Source organism: Microcaecilia unicolor, chromosome 11, assembly GCF_901765095.1.
Source record: "Microcaecilia unicolor chromosome 11, aMicUni1.1, whole genome shotgun sequence".
NCBI classification, from domain to species: domain Eukaryota; kingdom Metazoa; phylum Chordata; class Amphibia; order Gymnophiona; family Siphonopidae; genus Microcaecilia; species Microcaecilia unicolor.
In genome coordinates, this window is record NC_044041.1 from 32967742 (window position 1) to 32987961 (window position 20220).

Consider the following 20220-nt stretch of genomic DNA (forward strand, 5'->3'; position numbering starts at 1 on the left):
TTGAGATTGGAGCTGGCATAGATAGGAGCGACTAGGGATCGCTCCTGCCCCCACTAGACCACCAAGGAATGTACGGTAGGCCCAGTGGGGAGAAGAAGTGGGAGCTCCTTTAGTTCAACTGAGGGGGGTGAGGAGGAGAGCTATGGGACATAGCACAAAAGTTTCAGTTTCAACCAAAAATGCACCAGCATTTTCGGCTGAATCCAAAACAAAGCTGAATGCAGATTTTGGGCCAGTTTCAGCCCTGAAACCAAAATTGAAATTCGGTCAGCCTCTAAAGTCAGGGTGCATGATTGAAGGATTCTAGAAGGAGCCCAGGTACATGGGCATTGGAAGAAGGATGCTGCTGCAATGACTGCCTAGAATAAATTCTATGGGAGAGGATATAAAATAAGGACAAATTCCCAAACTGCAAAAGGTAGTGCCAGATCCCAGCCCTGGTTCTGACCGAGGTGGTAGTCCAAAAGAAAATACAGTTTCCAGGTCAAAATAACCCTCCTCAAATAAATACTAAAACAGGAATACAAATGGGGAATACATTTAAGCACATATTTTATTTCTTCCTTACCATGTTTTCCAAAATCTTCCAGGCCTGCATGCTTGATGTCTACTTGATGAATCTTACAGAGGACTTGATTCATAGTGCTATAAATCTCCCTTCGTTGGCTGGGATCTAACCCTGGAAGGGCGGGCTCCTTATAAATCCGTCCAGTGCAGTATTCCATCAGGTAAAATGGAGTGCCAAGTATGCTGGGATGTTAAAACAGTTAAACATGTAAAAGGCAATGCTATAAATTTGAACCTATACTAGAACATACACGTGTAAGAAGCCACTTACTGGTACTTACCTGCATATGTGCTAGTCAGGATTCCTTAAAACACACATGTATTCTATTTAATGTGTATGTTAAAGGAGGCTGAGCAATGGGTTATACTGCAAGTTACATGCAAATATGGTGCCACGTAGCCGCAAACACTTACGCCAGCTATCACATGGCATAGGTGATATTAGAAGCGCTCATTATGACAAGAGCAAGAAAGCTAAAGCTACAGTCAGTACCCCCTGAGGCAGGAGTTTGGCACTGCAAAACCGTAGCCAACGGCGGAGTGATGTGTTGCATTGGCCAAAGCCAAGTAATTTAACATTCCTGAAAGTTTTTGAAAAATGAAAAACAAATTATTGGAATAAAGGAAGTTTTTTTTTAGCCAATGACTGATGCTGACAGGTTATAAGAGAGTTTAAACCTGCATTTTCTAAGGCTTTTCCTTCCGATTCCTTGCTGTATGTACGATATTGAACATCGAATAGGTGAAATGATTTTGATATACTTCCCCCCTCTTGGGGTGATAAGTGATCGTGGCAACATGTTCACATGCTTGTGGAGCCTTATTCCTGCATGCTATAATGGCTCTTACCCACCTAAGTGCTCTTATAGAATACTGCTTGACGCCATGATTTTTGGCACTAATTTCATGGTGCCCTGTTGGGTGCACTTTACTGAACTGCCCCATACTGTTAGCTATTAGAATCTACTTACTTCTGGAATACAGCCCATCATAACATAATTTCAACATGGTAAGAACTAGACATCCTAATGAAAATGAAGTCAAACACCTGCCAGGTTTGTCTGGAAGGCTCCAATGACAGAATTAACTAGCAGTTGGTCTCTCTGGCAGGCTACAAAGACAATGATAAGTAGAAGCAGAACTGTAGGTGCTAACATAGCTGAGCCCATCTGGCAGACTCTGCACTCCTTGTGTGAACTGGGTTGCTGAAGGTAGTTGATGGTGGTGAAGCCACAGAGACCTTGAAGACAAGATGTTTGGGCAGTGGCTATGCTCGTGTCAATGGTTATTTAGATTATTACAAACCTTGGTTGGTAGATATGGGAAAGGAGGACTGTTGGATGTGAACTAACTAGGGATCTTAAATGTGAATCTACTTAACAGGTATCGTATGCAAAAACCTGTTATATTGTTTTGGTAATAAGGTAAATAATAGCAACTGATCCCAAGACATCACACTCACTGTGGCCCCTCCTAACAACATAAGAGATGCCATGCTGAGGTAGACCAACAAGCCAAGCATCTTCCTTTTGATGGTGGCCAGTCTGGATGACTTAGAAGTACCCAGTAGATCCTAGTAGGAACGCTCATTCCCTATTGCTCATCTCTGAAATATGATGGAGATGACCAAATCTCTCTGGACTTGTCTCCTCCTCTTGCACTGTGAGTGGAACCAGAAAATGTACCCTGGAAGCCCAAGGTGTGTCTTTTAATTACTGCTGAAAATTCTTACCAAATAAGAGGCAGAAGCTACACATTCTGTTCCCCTACATCCTCTCTCATCAGCTAAGAATCTAATTGATGCGACATCTCAAATACATTTTTTTTGGGTAATTACCTTGAATCTTCACACAGGCTCAGCATTTTTGGAACAGGAACACCAGCTTCTCCGAGTGCCTTCATTACCCTGCAAGGACACTTATTTGTTATACTGGTTATAGACCCCTGTGCTAGTCCAGAAGCGATATTTTATGCTCATTGATTTCCTGTGCTAATATCTTTTCCTTAGTGGCTTCTTGTTTCCAAATCCCTCCTTCTTCCTTGTTATAAACCATTCCAGGCAAGCCTCATATATTTAAATCAAAACTGCTGCCATGACCAAGGTTTTACCTCTAAAGCAGAGCTTTGGACTGAAAACAGTTTAAATTCTTCTGTGTAATACCCAGCTTGGAGCTGAAGTGGTTACAAGTAAAGATCCTGACTGAAATATGTAATGTGTACTTGGAATTCTGTGTGTCTATGTGGATCTGAATTACTGACAGCTTGGGAGTTTGCCAGTTGAGTCTGTCTGAAGCACCAGGAGATGTCTAAGAGGATGGAATCATAATACGGCTACTGAAGTGTTATACTGGGCAAGAGCAGTTAGGAAAAAAGGTCAATGCCAGACAGACTCCTATGGTCTGTGACTCGCAAATTGAAAAAACACAGATGAAGATCAGGTCTGCACACTATGAGGCATATTTTCAAAGCACTTTGGGAGGCTAAGTTCCATAGGTTTCTATGGAACTTTGGGAGGCTAAGTGCTTTGAAAATAAGCCTCTATATATCACTTCATTATCATATACTATGAGCGAGGGTGATGAGCATCTCAAGGTGGAGGGGAAGGCATCTTAATGTAAGCCGCATTGAGCCTGCCATGAGTGGGAAAGCGTGGGGTACAAATGTAACAAAAAAAAATGTTAAATACTGTTAGCAATACTTTTGGTTTAAACATATATTGTTCCAAGACAGTGTCATATTTAACTCCTTATATGCGGTTGGCATGAATGACTATAACCTGGTGGGTGTCACTCTGACTGCCTTGTTGGGCAGATTGGATGGACTGTGCAGATCTTAATGTTACTGTGACACATTATTAGTCTTTCAGGCAGTACATGGATAAAGACCTGCACAGTCCATCCAGTCTGCCCAACAAGGTGACCAGAGTTGATTGTGGCACTCTGCACAAGTTCTACGCCTTCGGGTACAGACCATAGAAGTCTGCCCGACACTGGTCCTACATCCCAACTACTAGAGTTGCTGTCGAAGCCTACTCTAGCCTTGATGCTGATCTGTCTTTGCCATTTATGGGACCCAGGACATAGAAGTCTGCCTGGCATTGGTCATACTTCCCAACCTCTGAAGCTGCCATCAAAAAACTCACTCCAGTTATGAGGTCATTTACGTTTTGCTTTAATTGGATTCCATCCTTTTTCTATATAGTTAACCTATATATATATATTTGCTATACCCACTCTGTTTTTGTTAATAGAGACTCGCAAATTCCTTTCCTAATAAGCGCAGATCCATAGGCAGAAATAGAGACAGTCAAGAGTTGTGCAGGAGAGATCCATCCAGTAATGTGAATTACCTGTATTCCCTTTCCACGGCATGAGCAGATGGAAGAAGTTTGCCAGGAGGCTTCTTTCTTAGCACAAGTTGCCGATCACCCCATTGGACAAAATAGGTTGGGTTAGACTGCCCATGGCTGAACTGGCGAAGAACCAGGGGCTCTGAAAGAGCACGTCAGCAGAATAGTACTGAATGAAACTCCAGATTATCTCAATATCTACACGTTATGTCATGAATCACATTATAGATATTTCCAAATATTTATCTGCGTATTCAGACCAGTGTCGTCAAAGTACATGTTAATTAGTTGCTAACGTTAATGTTGTATTCTGTGATTGACTTGAGTAAATAATCCCGAACAGAATGCTATTCATTATTCACTTAATAAGTAAGAAAAAAAAGACGAGCTATGCTGATTCAGACCAGTGGTACATCAAACCCAGCATCTTATCTCGGACAGTGGCCAATTCAGGTTACCGGTACCCAGCAGGATTCCAATGAGTAGATCTACTCCTTACTGCTTCTGTCTAAGGATAAGAAGGCTTCCTCAAGTCTATCAGGCTAACAACAATTTATAGACCTTTCTTCCAGCAGTTTGTCTGAAACAGTTTTAAACTCAGCTATTCTTCCTGAATGTATCTTCCAGCCACAAATTCCAAAGCTTGACTGAAGAAACTATTTTTCACTCAGTGCACAATTTTTTAAGTCTGTTATATGTTAGCTTCATGAAGTGTCTTAGTTCTATTTGAAAGGATAAATAACAGTCCCCTATTTACCCTTTTCACTCCATTTATGATTGTATAGTCTTCTGTCATAACCCCTTTAACTTGATTTCAGCAGCAGCATGTACTGCCTCTTTTGGGAAGTCACTACAACTATAATGTTGATTTGATGTGTTAAGTAGACCATTCTTTGAAGAAGCTTTTTACCTTGTTTCAATTCTAAAACGGCATACGTGATTTGTCTACACCAGATCCCTGACGTTCATTAGGTGAAAAATGGGCACACGGGTTATTTTTATTTAGCTTGTTTTAAGCAGATTTTCCTTGGTGCTATTCCTTTGTTTTCATACATTTTATTGCACCAGCCTTTGTTGTATTCTGACGTTACCCTAAGGCTACAGTAATCCTATCCAACAGCACGCCTTCTATAAATTATACCTGTCCTATAGCTAACCTTCAATAAATACCTGTCTAACAGTTAACCTGTCCCCTGCTAAACATTTTCATTAGCCTGAAAAGAAGAACTAACTGGCACTGGGATACAAGCACTAGATGAAGGACTCAAGTACCTGATGCACGACCACCCAAAATATTTTCAAGGTACTTCTCCAGTGCTTCATGAGAGATCTCCATTGTAGGCCTCACTGGACAGGTGTTTGGAATGTCTCCTTTCAATGGAAAACCCAAGAGCATTTCTAACTCTCTAACAGCAACTTCTGGATCTTCCACCTAATTTTAAAAGATAACCAAATAGCCATCCGTACAAAATACAAGAATCAGGCTCATCCGTTATTACACCACTGAGAGTAAGTTTTTATAAATGAGTAGTATATTAAATTTTTGGAAATAAAGAAAATGAAGATGAGTACAGCTGACTGTTTCATTAGACGAATAACTTGACGCTGACCAATGCATAATTACTAGTAATTGGATAGTCTAAAGACCTACTATGAAATCAGGGATCTTCCAAATCCAAGAAAAACTAATAAAACAAAAACAGATAAATGTGTTTAATCTATATGTACACAAAATACTTATGTTCTGGTACGGAGCTGAGGGTGAGGAATTTTTACGACACATAAAGGGGACTTTAGGAGCAAAAAAGGTTAACGTATCCTAAACCAATGCATTTTTTCAAAGGTATTTATCCACACGTAAATCCTGTTTCACAAGCAGAAAATGGCTGTTAGAAAATTTAGTGCCATGACTTCAAACGATATATTATTTTGTGTTTGTACAATGTCAACCTAACACACGTTATTAGGTTGATATTGTACAAACACAAAATAATATATCATTTGAAATCATGGCACTAAATTTATTTATTTTTTTTTTTTAATGCGTGGCTGTATACATGCGTTTAAGTACAAATGACAATGCATACTTGTAGAAGTGCGAAGTTAGAGCAAGTGAATGCTGAATAGAAAATTATAGATTTTGGTTGTGTTGAACAAGATATTTATTTATTTATTTTGCCGTACTTGTATCCCACATTTTCCCACCCATTTGCAGGCTCAATGTGGCTTGCAATATGTCATAATATCAATTAACATTAGCAGAGTAAGAAACTCATTATATATTATATATGTAATTTATAATACATATATATAGTATATATTTTCCACACTCCTTTTTGTTTTGTTTTTTATTAGTAAATCGATGTCATGTTATAATTTGAGACCTGTGGTAAATAATGCACACTAATGCAGGTCTGTGTTGCAGATATGCAATAGTGATTTATTCATCTAGCCCTAAATTTAGTGCCTGATGCAATGGAGAATGAAGTGACTTGCCCAGGGTCACAGAGTATCAAGACGGAAAGCAGGATTTCAATCCAGGCTTCCCTGATTTCCAACCCATTCATCTAATCATTAAGTTACTCCTTCTGTCAACAGCAGCTTTATAAACCTGGTGAGCAGTACAGGTGTCTTATTGCAAATCACAACTCCAATAAAACACCCAGTCTTAAAGAAACTCAAGTTAGGTCTGTACCTTTATTGTTTTAATGCCAAGCTGTGCAGCGGTCTTTAAGTTCTGCCCAAGGTCATCGAGAAAGATGGATTCTTTTGGCTGAACCCCAAGGCGTTCCAAGCAGAGTTTATATATACGAGGGTCTGGTTTACATATTCCTTCTTGACAAGATTCAACAATCTGCATGGCAGTGTATAAGAAAAGAAAGCATTAATACCACCTTTGTGTTTATGTTGGGTATCAGAACAGTTTAGAGCAAATTTAAACTGGAAATATTTTTCAAGTGTGGGCAACACACATGATACAATCTAACCTGCATTCTTACTGAGATATCTCATCCCATCACAGCCACTGTACATAATTGTTGTGGGTCGTGTGTAATATGAGCCTGATTAAGAAAACCACAGAATTTTGGAAATACGGAATTCCAGAAGACAAAGGACAGTATTACCACAAATAATACAGCCAAGGCACACACCAGGTAATCCCCAAAGGGGAATAGGGGAAGTGGGGAGGGATCTGGCCACCTGGGTGTGACATCTTGGAGCACCGGAGACCCCACGGACCTCAGTTCCTGTCCAGCATGACCTAAATGTCTGAAAGCCTTGAAAGGGGGGAAAAAAAGCAAGGGTCCAACCAGAGCCTCAAAGCCAACTAAACCTCTTTTTAAATTTTTTTAGAAACAGACCCCTATAGGCCTGTAGCCCAATACCTGAATTGAACAGCACAGAAGGCATGTCCACCACCTGCTGGAGACTGAGAACTACTGGCTTTCTGGGCACTGCGCAGCATGGTTGTAGAGGATCTCAGGAGCCAGCTGTTCTCAGTCTCCCACCTGCTGGTCGTAGTGCATAACCCATCTGTGCCAGTCTGGAAGGACGCTATGGAAGAAAAGGATTACCACGGATAAAAGATACCTTGAAAGATGTAATACGTTATTAAAAACCTGACTTGGCCATGTTTTGCCCTCGGGATGTGTCAGGGGTGCAATGATTCAGCAAATCCCAGCGTCAAAACACAAGGTTATTTCAGTAACAGAATAAAACAGCAGTATCAAGCCACTTACATAATGTTTCTCACACAGCATTACAGACGGACGCATGCTGTAACGGTGTGTAAGATATGACATGACAGGAAGGCATACATTTTTTTTTTTAACTATGGCGCTTATTTTTGAAGCATATGGGCATCTCAAAAGGCTGAAATGGACGTCCATGTGCTTGAAACATCCAAATACCGAATTTGCACAGGCAGAAAAGGGACATCCAAGCTCCATCTCCTTTTTAAGGAACTGGTGAAGTTAAAAGCAATGGTGGGATTTGTTCAGGAGACTCACTTGTTGGCAGCGCATGAAAAACTTATCTTTCATAAAAATTTCTTATCGTTCTTTGCGCCTCCAATAAGCTTCAAAAGAAAACTAAGGTGTTTGGGGTGTCTTATAGGATTATTAACTGGCTGCCCATGGCAAGTTCAAGAGGTGGCTACGGATAAAGGGAGCAGATACACCTTGGTTTTCTTTTCTGGCGACGGGAAGGCAGTAGAACTAGAGAACATGAATTGAGGTCAAAGGGGAGCAGACTCAGGAGTAATGTCAGAAGTATTTTTTTCACAGAGAGGATGGTGGATACATGGAATGCCCTCCTGCGGGAGGTGGTGGAGATGAAAACGATAATGGAATTCAAACATGCATGGGATAAACACAAAGGAATCCTGTTTAGAAGGAACGTATCCAAGGAATCTCAGCGGAGATTGGGGGAAGCAAAACCAGTGCTGGGCAGACTTCAATGGTCTATGCCCTGATCGTGACTGAATAGATATGGATGGCTGGAGTGTAAATGTTAAAGGGCTTTGACGTTAACTTCAGAACTTTTAGTACAAGAAGAGTGCTAGGCAGACTTCTACGGTCTGTGCCTTGAGAATGGCAAGGACAAATCCAACTTGGGTATACATATAAAGCATTGCATACCATGTAAAATGAGTTTATCTTGTTGGGCTGACTGGACGGACCATACAGGTCTTTATCTACCATCATTTACTATGCTACTATGGTGAAGGTACAAGTGGATTCACAGCTCTATACTTTCTTGAATGTCTATGCCCCTAATTTCAATTTGACCCTGTAGCAACACCCTTGACAATTCAAGTAGACAAACCCACTATGCTCAGTGGGGTACAGACCACCTACATGCCTTTCTGCTTTAGTGGGCCTATTTGATCTGTGGAGACAAGCACATCCCGATCAAAGGGACTATACTTTCTTTTCAAAAGTCCATCAGAGTTATTTTTGCATAGATATGTAGTTTGGGGATATTCAAGCATTCCATTCCATGCAATGGGCCCTCATTCATTCTAGGTCCTGGTCAGATCAAGCCCCCACAGAAATCACTCTCCCACAACACCTAAACCATGAGCATCAGCGTTACTGGCACTTTGATGACACCCTCCTGTCTGATCCAACACTTATGAAATTGGAAAAAGATATAGTGGAATCCCTTACCCTAAATTATGTTAAGGACATACAGCCCATTATTCTATGGAAGGGTCTTAAGTTGGTGATAAGGGGGGGCGCAATTTATCAACCCAAGCTTATCTCCGTAAATCCGAATGGCACGAGAAACTGCCCTTTGACATCAAATTTATGCGCTGAAGCGGACTCATAAGAGGGCTCAGTCCTTAAAGGCAGTGGGGGCCCAGCTACACATTGAGATTGGAGCTTAATGAATTTCAAAAAGCAGAAGGCAGACATTTTGAATATGGTAACTGGGCTAGCCAGTTGTTGGCTCATAAACCTAAGAAGCAGACCCAGTAAAACTATATACCAGCCATAATACAAGAGGTCCATACCCAAACTAATTTTAAGGGAACACAAGAGATATTTATTAAATACTATGAGACACTTTATGGCTCTGCTCAGGAACCTACAAAGGATGCTATAAAGTACTACTGAGAGGACAGGGCTGCCAACACTGACTCAGCTGGAAATGGAGAGGTTATTGTACCCCACTGAGAAAGATAAAATAATTTAGACTATTAAACAGCTCCCTAATGGAAAAGCTCCAGGGCTCGACAGCCACACAAATCACTTTTATAAATGTTTTGGGAGACGCTTAGTTCCTGTTTTGCTTAGAGAGTTTAATACTTTTCACCAGTCTAAGCGGCTAATGAATTCCTGGCAGCTTGCAGTGGTTACCATCATCCCTAAACCTGGAAAAGATCCCACTCAATGCACCTTGTATAGGCCTACTTGGGAATATGGGGCAGTGTAGTGGTTCAAGGCAAACATGTCCAAGTCGGAGATCCTCAATCTGACAGTGAAAGAACCCATGACTTCCCAGCTGAAATGCCAGTTACCATTTAGGTGGGCAGCACAGTCCATCTCATATTTAGGAGCGTGCCTATCGGCAGATATTGCTACTCTAAAATTCCAGGTGTTGATGGATGATTTAAATTGTGGTATGGGACAGTTCAGGCTATTAAAATGACATTGCTGTCACAAAACGCCTAGAGCCCACCTGAGGGGTTAACCCTGTGACCACCTGGAGGGTCTGTTCCAGCACTGCTGAGATCCGCTACCACCTGCACATGTGCTTTACACTGGCACACCCTTCCACCAGCCTGCTGGGTTCCACTTGTCTTTGGGCGAGTCTCCCACTCTGAAGTTATTCCGCTGTGATCTCTAGGTTACTGGGACCACACTCCCAGGGGTCCCACAGTTCCCAGAAAACACCCACAGACCAAACCACGAACCACAAGGATTCTTAGTTAGTCCAAGACAGCAGAGTCAAACTAATAAAGTTTATTGTCAGGAAATTGAACAGTGAACCATATAAAACATGGAAAAATAACAGGCAATAACAGGTAACTGAATATGGAATAATTATAAAACTTATCTAAACATTTGTTTACTATTTAAGTAGTACCTGGGAAGTGAATGAAATACAGCTGCTCACAGGTAATGAAATATAACTGCTCACAGTAAAGAAGTATTTCTCTCTCTACTTCCAAACTTCCATTGGTCTAATGTGATTTTGGCCCACTCCTCCCAAAACTCATGAAGACGTCCTCCCGCTGGAGGAAGAGAAAAGTTGACCAGCCTCGTACCATTGTGAAGCTCTGGGAGGCATTGGACTCTCTAGCTGACAGAAAAGGACTTCCTGTCCACATGAAAGGAATATTGGCGTATGTGAAAGTGGAAGTTCTGACCATACTACTGACAACCAGGCCAGTACCATCTGCTGTCTTGAAATCAAAAGCCTCCTGAAGATGGATGACCACAAGCTTTTGGCTTATCTTTCAGCAACTGCTGTGGCTTAGTTTCCCCCAGTTCTTTCAACAAATTACTGAGATCTTCTCCAAATAGCCACTTGCTCCAAAAGGACAGTTTTAATTAGATGTGACTTTAATGCTGCATCTTCTCCTTCCAGCAGGGTGTTATGGTGACTGTCTTGTGTTGCTGACTACTCATGCCACTTCAGGTATGCTCTTACCATGAACGAGCTGCACACTGTTGCTTGAAGGCCCAGATGCCACTTCAAAGGCTCATTTCAGCGAGCCTTTTAACCTCCCATCCTGTAGGTCTTTTAGGGCAATGCCCCCTTCCACCAGCAAGTTGGTCTTCTTAGTCACTGCCGTAACCAGGGAGCCCACCCTGGGAGGCTACAATTTATCTTTCTCCTCCGGAACTAATGGGTAGAGGTGAGCCATGGAACTTCCCACTCGCAGTCCCGCATCTGGTGAGACCCATTCTGCTATAATCAGGTCCTGAATGTCTGGATGCATTGGGAGGGCCTTAAAAGGACCTCTACCCCACCTCCCTATGATCAACGAAGATGGAACTCCTGACACCCAAGCACAAGGATCCTCAATGGAAAGCACCGCCAGTACCTCAGATATATGAGTACTGAGCTCCTCTTTATAAAACAACCACAGTACTTTTGGATCATATCCCTCCCTCTAACAGCTCATTCAATGAAGGCTCTCTGAATAGGCCAAGGCCATATTAGATAAGGAGAGAGAAGGAGATATAGCCTCATCTTTCCACTCCCGGAGATCTAAACCAGATCTCTTAGGAGCCGAAGGGGCAATGGGGCGAGAAACTGAAGCACATAGCAGCAACTCTGACTGTCCCTGCTTCAGTAAATAGGCTTGGTGTCAGAGCAATATAAACTCTTGAGAAAACAAAGATCCCAACTTAGCTGAATGCTTTGTTGGGACCTGAGGCTGTAAAATGGCAGCTGTGCTCCCCGCATGATGAGACAGAGGCTGCTCCTCATTGCCAGTTGGCCCCCACAAAATGACATGTTTCTGTGCTCTCCTGCATCAAACTGCGCACTGGCCCTGCCGGAGAGTCCAAAGACCCTGGGATATTTGGATTCTGCACTAAATCTGAAGATGTTCCACCAACCACCATTTCCTCCACGTCCTATAGGATTCCCAGCTTGCATGCACAGCAACCAGGGACGCCCAGAGGGGGGACAGGGGGGACAAAATTCCCCAGGCCCGGGCCTCCGGGGGGGGGGGCGGAGCCGCTGCCGCAGTCCGGCCCACCCGCCCTCCCCGGAACTGACTTTAAGTGCCTCCCTCACCTTCACAGCAAGCAGCAGCAGACCACTCCTTCCTTCCGTGTCCCGCCCTCACCTGACGTAACTTCTGCGAGGGCGGGGCACAGAAGGAAGGAGAGGTCTGCTGCTGCTTGCTGTGAAGGTGAGGGAGGCGCTTAAGGTTAGTGCAGAGGGCCCGGGGGTGGAGAGAGGGCCCGGCCCGGTAGCGGGTGGAGGGGGGCCCGGGGGCGGCCTTGTCCCAGGCCTGGCCCAGTCTCTCGGCGGCCCTGACTGCAACGCCCTGAAGCTGGAGGGGGGGGGGGTCCCACAGCATGAATACCGCTTCTGCGTGAATTATCATTCACCCCGACTGTCACCAGCGCTGCACAATGTGTCCAAAGCAGTGAGTCGGGATCCCTCCCCTGTACCAAGTAGAACTTGCAGCTCTGCAAGCGGTTCAGAGTCAAACTATAGTTGGACTTACCACTGACGGCTGCTCCCCCCAAGCTCACAATCTCCAGAAGTCTTACCACTGATGAGAAAGAATTAGGACTAATACTCTGTCCCACACTTTCCAGTAAAGTAGGGGAAGTAGGGGAGAGGTGAAGGGAGGGAAAAAAGTAAATTCGTGGGCACCAGAGACAGGAATCTGAAGACCTCCAGATATGATTCTGCAGACTCAAACCACCCACAAAGTTCAACTGGTAACCAACTGGACCATAGACCACTCAGAACCAGAGGCTGAAAAGTGTGTCCATCCACCTGCTGGACATAGAAAATACTGAGGAGCTGGACTGGATGTCAAGAGAGATGTGTCTCAGTTCAGTTTTCAGTTCTCTATCTCCACCTGCTGGTTGATGGACATGACTATACCACAGATTCTGGAATAGTGAGAAGTTACCTGTTATATGTAATAAAAAGTGAGCCAAGTATAGAATAATCAAGCCATTATGGCATTACTGATGGGGGTTGGCTCTTAGGCGAGTTAGTGTTATTTTACCACTAATTTCAGCAAAGATCCCATTTTATGCTGTGAAACCTAGTTAGTAAGAACTGGGGTTAATAGTAAAATAACATTTCTTAACGATAGACCATGTTGATAACTTCCCCCATTTAGTGGAAAACTATGTTCTAGCCTCAAGAAGGATCTGAAGTAACTTACCATAAAGAAAATTCTACACTGCTGCAAGAAGCTGTCAGTTTTGGTCTCAGCAACAAAACAATGATGTGGAAAACAGACTCTGTGATGCAAAATGGATGTTCCCAGCAACAGAGAGCTCTCTGAGGGATGGGACAGTTTGCAACTTGTTTCGATCTATTGTATCATTCAGTCGAAGAAATATTTTCCCTTATATCCTACTTGGAAATCACGTTGCTTTGAAGGATGAACACCAAGCTTCCCCGTAAGAAATAAACTTACATAACATGAACATATAATGCCTAGTCATTTCTACTACCTGCCACTTACAAAAATGCAGATTCATGAAGACAAATTTTAAATTACTTACATATACTTTCTACTGGAGAAAAGAATACAGTAAAATTATCCAGTTTTAAAAGCCTACTTACTAAGTGATGTTAATGTGTTTATATGCCAAAAATCCCATTTACCATGTGGTGAAACATTTACATATGTTATTCTGAAATAATGTGTAAAATATGTGATTATTGCAAGCTTTTATATGTCATTATTACTTCCTTAAAGAATGTGCATTACAGCTCTGATAATGAGCTGATTTGCATGCAAAGTAGTTCATTATTTAACAAACAGAATAACATGACTTGCATGAAACTTTACAAGCCATGTTATTCTAGGAAAATTAACTACTATAGTAACAGGCACAGCAATGTTCCCAGGGCTGTTGATCTAAAGGAACCACAATACATTAAAAAAAATTGCCCTATCTCCTTTCAAAAATCCCTGGTGTCAATGCAAGATCCTGGAAAAGCAACCTCTAATATCCCACCTGGCCCCAAAATAAAAGGATACTGGTGATTAAGCCTTGAACCCTCTTGTCTAAAATATCACCATTTCACAAAGCCCATCTCTCTCCTCTCATATGCAGGGCAAAGCAGCTCTTGCTCAGCCAACATAATTTTCCAAGATTAGCCCATCCCTAGATCTCCAAACATGGGCTTTATGAAGTATGCATGTGGAAGGGGGGGGGAAGAGACGAGGCTTAATTGCTGGTACCATTTTGTTTTAATTTATGGGCTGGGCGGAGGGTCTGGGAGGAGTTCACCAAGAGTTCTACAAAATCATCAGGGATTTTGGACACAGGGTAGGAGACTCCTGGATGGTATTATAGCCCCTTTAAAAGATGGGGGTTTACCATCCCATGATGTCCACATTCACAGCAATGTATGTAAAAGAACTGCAGGATTTCCAGCATTGCTTTACCACAGTTTAAAAAATAGGTCCTTTAGCTTGAGAGCTATTTTTGATAACTTTTCAGCAACCAACTCAGCAGGGGCATAATTGCTCGAAATATCTGTAAGCTGCTTTAATCATTTCTTTTGGCTAGATAGTCAAAACAAGCGAGACTGTCAGGACAGACCTTTTTAATACAGTTACACAAATAGTTTTGATATCTATTTAGACATACCACATCGAACTGTTTCCGGTCCAGAGGCATAAAGCTCTCCCCATTGTGCATATAGAAGTTATTGCTCAGAAGGGCTGTTTTCAGTCCTTCTTCCTGGATACACCGTAACGCCTCAGTCATAATTGGGACGGGCTTTGCCTTGTGACTGCTTGTCATCGCAGCAAGAAAAGTGTCCACTGGCACAGAAGAATTGGCCTGTACAACGAGAGACATAGCACTGAACCTATGCATTTGAGGGATGGAAGGATATGGTTTTACCCATCCTTCCATGTTACAAGAATGAGATTCATTATCCTGCTAATATGAAGAAGGGCAGATGGGAGTATGTCCTATACAGTAAATAAAACAAATCTCTTTCTTCGTCTCTTTAATGAGTTGTTGAATAAATTGACATGGTATAACTAACATATACTGAGATAATCCCCTCCCCTTCCAGGAGTTACACAGTAATGAAAAAGATATGGGAGCATATATACCAGGGCTTCTGAACCTGTAGGCTGCGACCCACATTTGGGGTGGTGACCCTGAGCAGGCTATCCCTAGAAACGTGATCAGCCCATGCCTCTGGGGGGGGGGGGGGGTCATGTGCTTTCTATGGCTGTGATAATGGGATCCTGGCCACAGATAGGTTTTTAACTGCTGAGGTACACACACCTGGCCCCAAAATAAGTGTTCCTACCTTCTTTGTGCTCTCACCACCAGCCCCCATATACTTACATTTTCAAACAGTTATAGGAATAATACAACCTGCAGTTACCTAACATTAGTGCTTTCTGCTTAAATACTGTGTTCAATATGTTTCTGCAAATCCTTATAATTTTTGCAGGAGTTCTGCTGCACAGTATGTATAGGAAAGAATAATTCAGTCAAGTATCATGTATGTACAGATTCTGCCTCTAAGGCTATGATCAAACAGTAGGTGGGTGTGATAGAAGGCAAGGTTATGTTGACCAGCTGAATACCTCCTCCACTATCAATACAGTGAAAAATCAAAAGTGCCGATCACACCCTTTTTTAAGATGAAACAGTTACTTAAATTTCCGTCTTCTCCTTCCCCACAGCACACTTATTATCCCCCTAAGACACTATCCAGCTGATTTTCGAAAGAGATTGCCGCCCATCTTCTGACACAAATCGGGAGATCGTCGGCTATCTCCTGAATCCGGCCAAATCGGCATAATCAAAAGCCGATTTTGGGCGGCTTCAACTGCGTTCCGTCGCGGAGCCAGCAAAATTCAAGGGGGCGTGTCAGCATGGTAGCGAAGGCGGGACGGGGGCGTAGTTAAGAGATGGGCATCCTCGCCCAATAATGGAAAAAAGCCGGCCTTCACAAGAATTTGGCCCGCTTTATTTGGACCCTTTTTTTTTTTTCAGGTCAAAGTCCCAAAAAACTACCTGAACTGACCAGATGACCACCGGAGGGAATCGGGGATCACCTCCCCTGACTCCCCCAATGGTCACTATCCGCCTCCCACACACACACAAAAAAAAATTTAAACATTTTTTTGCCAGCCTGTATGTCAGCCTCAAATGTCATACCCAGCTCCCTGACAGCAGTATGCAGGTCCGTGGAGCAGTTTGTAGTGCGTGCAGTGCACTTCAGGCAGGTGGACCCAGGCCCATCCCCCCCCTCTACCTGTTACACTTGTGGTAGTAAATGTGAGCCCTCCAAAAAACCCCAAAACCCACTGTACCCACATGTAGGTGCCCCCCTTCAGCCCTTAGGGCTATGGTAATGCTGTAGAGTTGTGGCCAGTGGGTTTTGGGGGGCTCAGCACACAAGGGAAAGGTGCTATGCACCTGGAGGCTAATTGTTTTCTTTTTAAAATTTTTTTACAAGTGCCCCCTAGGGTGCCCGGTTGGTGTCGTGGCATGTCGGGGGGGGGGGGGGGGGGCCATTGCACTACAAATGCTGGCTCCTCCCACGACCAAATGCCTTACATTTCGCCGGGTTTGAGATGGCCGGGCCCGGTTTCCATTATGGCTGAAAATCAGAGCCAGCCATCTCATCTACACCCGGCGAGCGATTTGGCTAGCTCCAAGTGTATTTCGAAAATATGCTTGGCTCCGCCCCTTCGCGAAGCTGGCCCCGAAGATAGTCGCCCATCGATTTGGCGCCGTTCGATTATGCCCCTCTATGGGGTAATTCTATAACAAGCTGTCTGATTGTGTGGCAAATGTGCATATAAGTTCTAGTTTTGAAAGGGAAAGTATGCAAACACCTTCCATATAAAAATTACTCCATTGAACTGATACTCAAGGGGATGGAATGACTCCCCTATGAGGAAAGGCTAAAGAGGTTAGTACTGCTCAGCTTGGAGAAGAGACAGCTGAGGGGAGATATTATAGAAGTCTATAAAATGAGTGGGATGGAACAGATGTGAATCACTTGTTTACTCTTTCCAAAAGTACAAGGACTAGGGGGGGGGGGGGGACAGGACACAATGAGTTACTAAGTAGTACATTTAGAAAAAAAAAAATCAAAGAAAATATTTCTTCACTCAATATATAATTAAGCTCTGGAATTCGCTGCCAGAGAATACGGTAAAAGCCATTAGTATAGCAGAGTTTTAAAAAGCTCCTGGAAGAAAAGTCCAGAACCATTATTAAGGTGGACTTGGGGAAATCCCACTGCTTATTCCTGGGATAAGCAGCATGGAATCTATTATGCTTTTGGGATCCTACTAGGTACCTGTAACTTGGATTGGCCACTGATGGAAACAGGATACTGGGCTTGATGGACCTTCGGTCTGCCCTAGTATGGCAATGCTTATGAACCTATAAATTTCCTGGCTTATTTTACACACATCTGGATATATTTTATAAAGTATGGCTGCAAATGCTAATCCCAACCCAGGAAACCTTTCTAGTCATTTCAGGTGAACTTAAGTGCATTTTTTTACCCACATATACACCAAGTAATTAAAAAGAAGCTATTTGAAGGCTGTGGGCAGATTGGCACAATGGGACACATTTGGTGGTCTTGTAGAAAAGTACAAGCATTCCGGAAATCGGTGCGAGGAAGGTTACATGGTTGGGTGGAGGGCACCATACCCTGGGATCCTGCAGTGTTTTTATTTAATAAACCGGTCAGGGGGCTCACTAATCAGGGGGGCCAGTTGGCGAAACACTGCTTCAATGCAGCTCGATTGCTGATAGCACGGATGTGGAAACAGAATGGATGTCCTTCAGTACGGAGATGGTACGATTTGGTGTGGTACATAAGTAATATGGAAAAATTAATGGCTAAGGAGAGTAAAACCCTAGCAAAATGGGAAAAGATTTGGGCACCAGTGACCAAATCCTTAACATAGACACGGAATTTGGAATCTTCCTTAGGGATGAGACATATGGAGAAGAGGAAGGGAAGGGGGGGAGGGGGGTGGATTTCTTTGGGGACACTGGGTATATATAAAAGGTTTAAATGCTACAAGAAATGTTATTGCTTTTTATGAAAGTTACATTAGGAGTCTTTATGTATTAAGCAAATTAATGTGAGAGGAACCTGTATGATAAGTGTCTGTAAAGCTTTGAGTTGTACTTTGTGGTTTCTCTCAATAAAGCTTCTTGTTAAAAACAAAAAAGAAGCTATTTGAGCACATAAACCCTTTATGAGGTAATAATCAAAGTCATTTCCAAGTGTATTTACTAATTTATTTAAAATACATATATCCCGCATGAAACTAATGTACTCGGCAGATAAAAAAAATAAACATTCATAACAAAATACATAATTAAAACATACAGGACAAAGTACCTAACATAATACTGCAATATAAAATTTATAAATCTCACATTTAATCCCTCAGATTAGCCATGCCAATGGAAGCTTTGAAAACTGTCCACCATCACTGGAGGCCAAGAGGCTCATTTTCAAAGCACACAGACTTACAAAATTACACCTTAATTAGCTGGCCTGATCTAAAACGTGGGTAATTTTGTCCACACTATTTGTAAAACCAAAACTACAATGGTTGTTTGCAACAAAAAATTACCCACAGAGAAGATAGGCATGAGACTCTTAAGTTTGCTGGGGTGTAATAAGACAAACTAACTACATTATTTTGTCCTGATTACTAGTGCAAGCCTACAGGATAAAAAATGTTGATTACCTTCTATCGTTTCTTCCACAGACAACAAAAGTACAAAATATGTATGTCTAGCAGCACCCGCAGAGCAGTTTATAACTCTACATATTAATAAACACAGTATTATGAGAGTATGAGAATAGCATTGCACTGGGATAGTACCACTTTCGGACTGTGGGAGAAATACTGCAAGAACCAGCATGTACAGATTAACCCATTTGAATCTGGCTAAATAAAAATGTTATTTGTCCCCTATAAGCCTGCCAGAGTGGTCAGAACTCAACGGGAATTTCCTCACTTTGACTGGCTAACACTGAGCAGTAATTGCCTAGGATAGAGATCCTACAGGCGGCTTCCATCCTGTCTACACCAGCGAGACATGTCCTGAATTCTGCCAACTAGTTTGTCATTTCTACCTGGAAGTGATAACCACATGCCAGAAGTGATGGAAGCCTCTTGCATGTGCCACTAAAGTTCACCACTCCTTGTCCATGAGCTCCACGGTCACCTCACCTCACCTCCCCCCCCGCCCCCCGATCTTCTGTGATCTATCATCTATGCAGGGCTCCAAGTTTGTCCACCCCAGGCCTAGGAGATGCCCACTACTGCTGGCAAATAGGAAAGAGTAGTCTTCAGTTTTGGTCACATTGTCTAATGACAAACATGCCTTTTTAAATATAGTATAAGCAAACTAAAAAAAGATATTAAAATAAATAGATTTATAAAGAGAATAAAAGCCCTTTTATATATATATATATATATCTATATCTCTCTATATAAAAGGCAACACCAACGTTCTATGAAGCCTCCAGCCGGAAGTGTGAAGGGGGCGAGATATCCGGTTTCCCTATGAGTGTCTGCCCCGCCCTCTCTGTAACACAGTCAGTGAAGGAAAACAGCAGAGCACGAAATCAAATCGCTGGCTCTGTAACAGTGAAGGACTCAGAGGGGGGAGGGGAGAGAGGCCAGAGGGCAGGGACACACACACTCCCACATGCACACAGAAGAAAACATTGCTAGCCCCCGTTTCATTTGCATCAGAAACGGGGCTTTTTTACTAGTATATATATACACACACACACACACATACATATACACACACTCACAAGGAAGGGACAGACCTAAGATTTCCCTCCAAGGCAGCCACTATAATATGGCTTCCTACTACAATCTACTTCTGATGTACCTACCACCTCTACTTACTGCATTCTAAAGTTTCTTAAACAGAATTGCATTCTAAGTATTTTTCCCAGAATATATTTCTGCATGCTTATTCCTCCCCATACCTACCGTGACTTGACAATTCTATAATGCTCCCATATATACAAAAGAAAAAGTCCCTTCTCTGGAGCTTACAATCTAGCCAAGACACAGAGAAAAAAAAACAAATACAGTT

The 20220-nt window shown here is 42.6% G+C and overlaps 1 protein-coding gene across 1 annotated transcript in view; it reads right to left on the reverse strand.

The window, feature by feature from the left end:
- ACAD10 (acyl-CoA dehydrogenase family member 10) overlaps positions 1-20220 on the reverse strand; it is an 83734-nt gene that overhangs the window by 55596 nt on the left and 7918 nt on the right. Inside the window, exons 4-9 of the mRNA XM_030217795.1 lie at positions 14737-14931; positions 6612-6770; positions 5189-5348; positions 3917-4058; positions 2405-2473; positions 569-750 (exon numbers count right to left, since the gene is read on the reverse strand). Of these exons, the coding sequence (XP_030073655.1) occupies positions 569-750; positions 2405-2473; positions 3917-4058; positions 5189-5348; positions 6612-6770; positions 14737-14931 (907 nt within the window). The remainder of the gene's footprint in view (positions 1-568; positions 751-2404; positions 2474-3916; positions 4059-5188; positions 5349-6611; positions 6771-14736; positions 14932-20220) is intronic.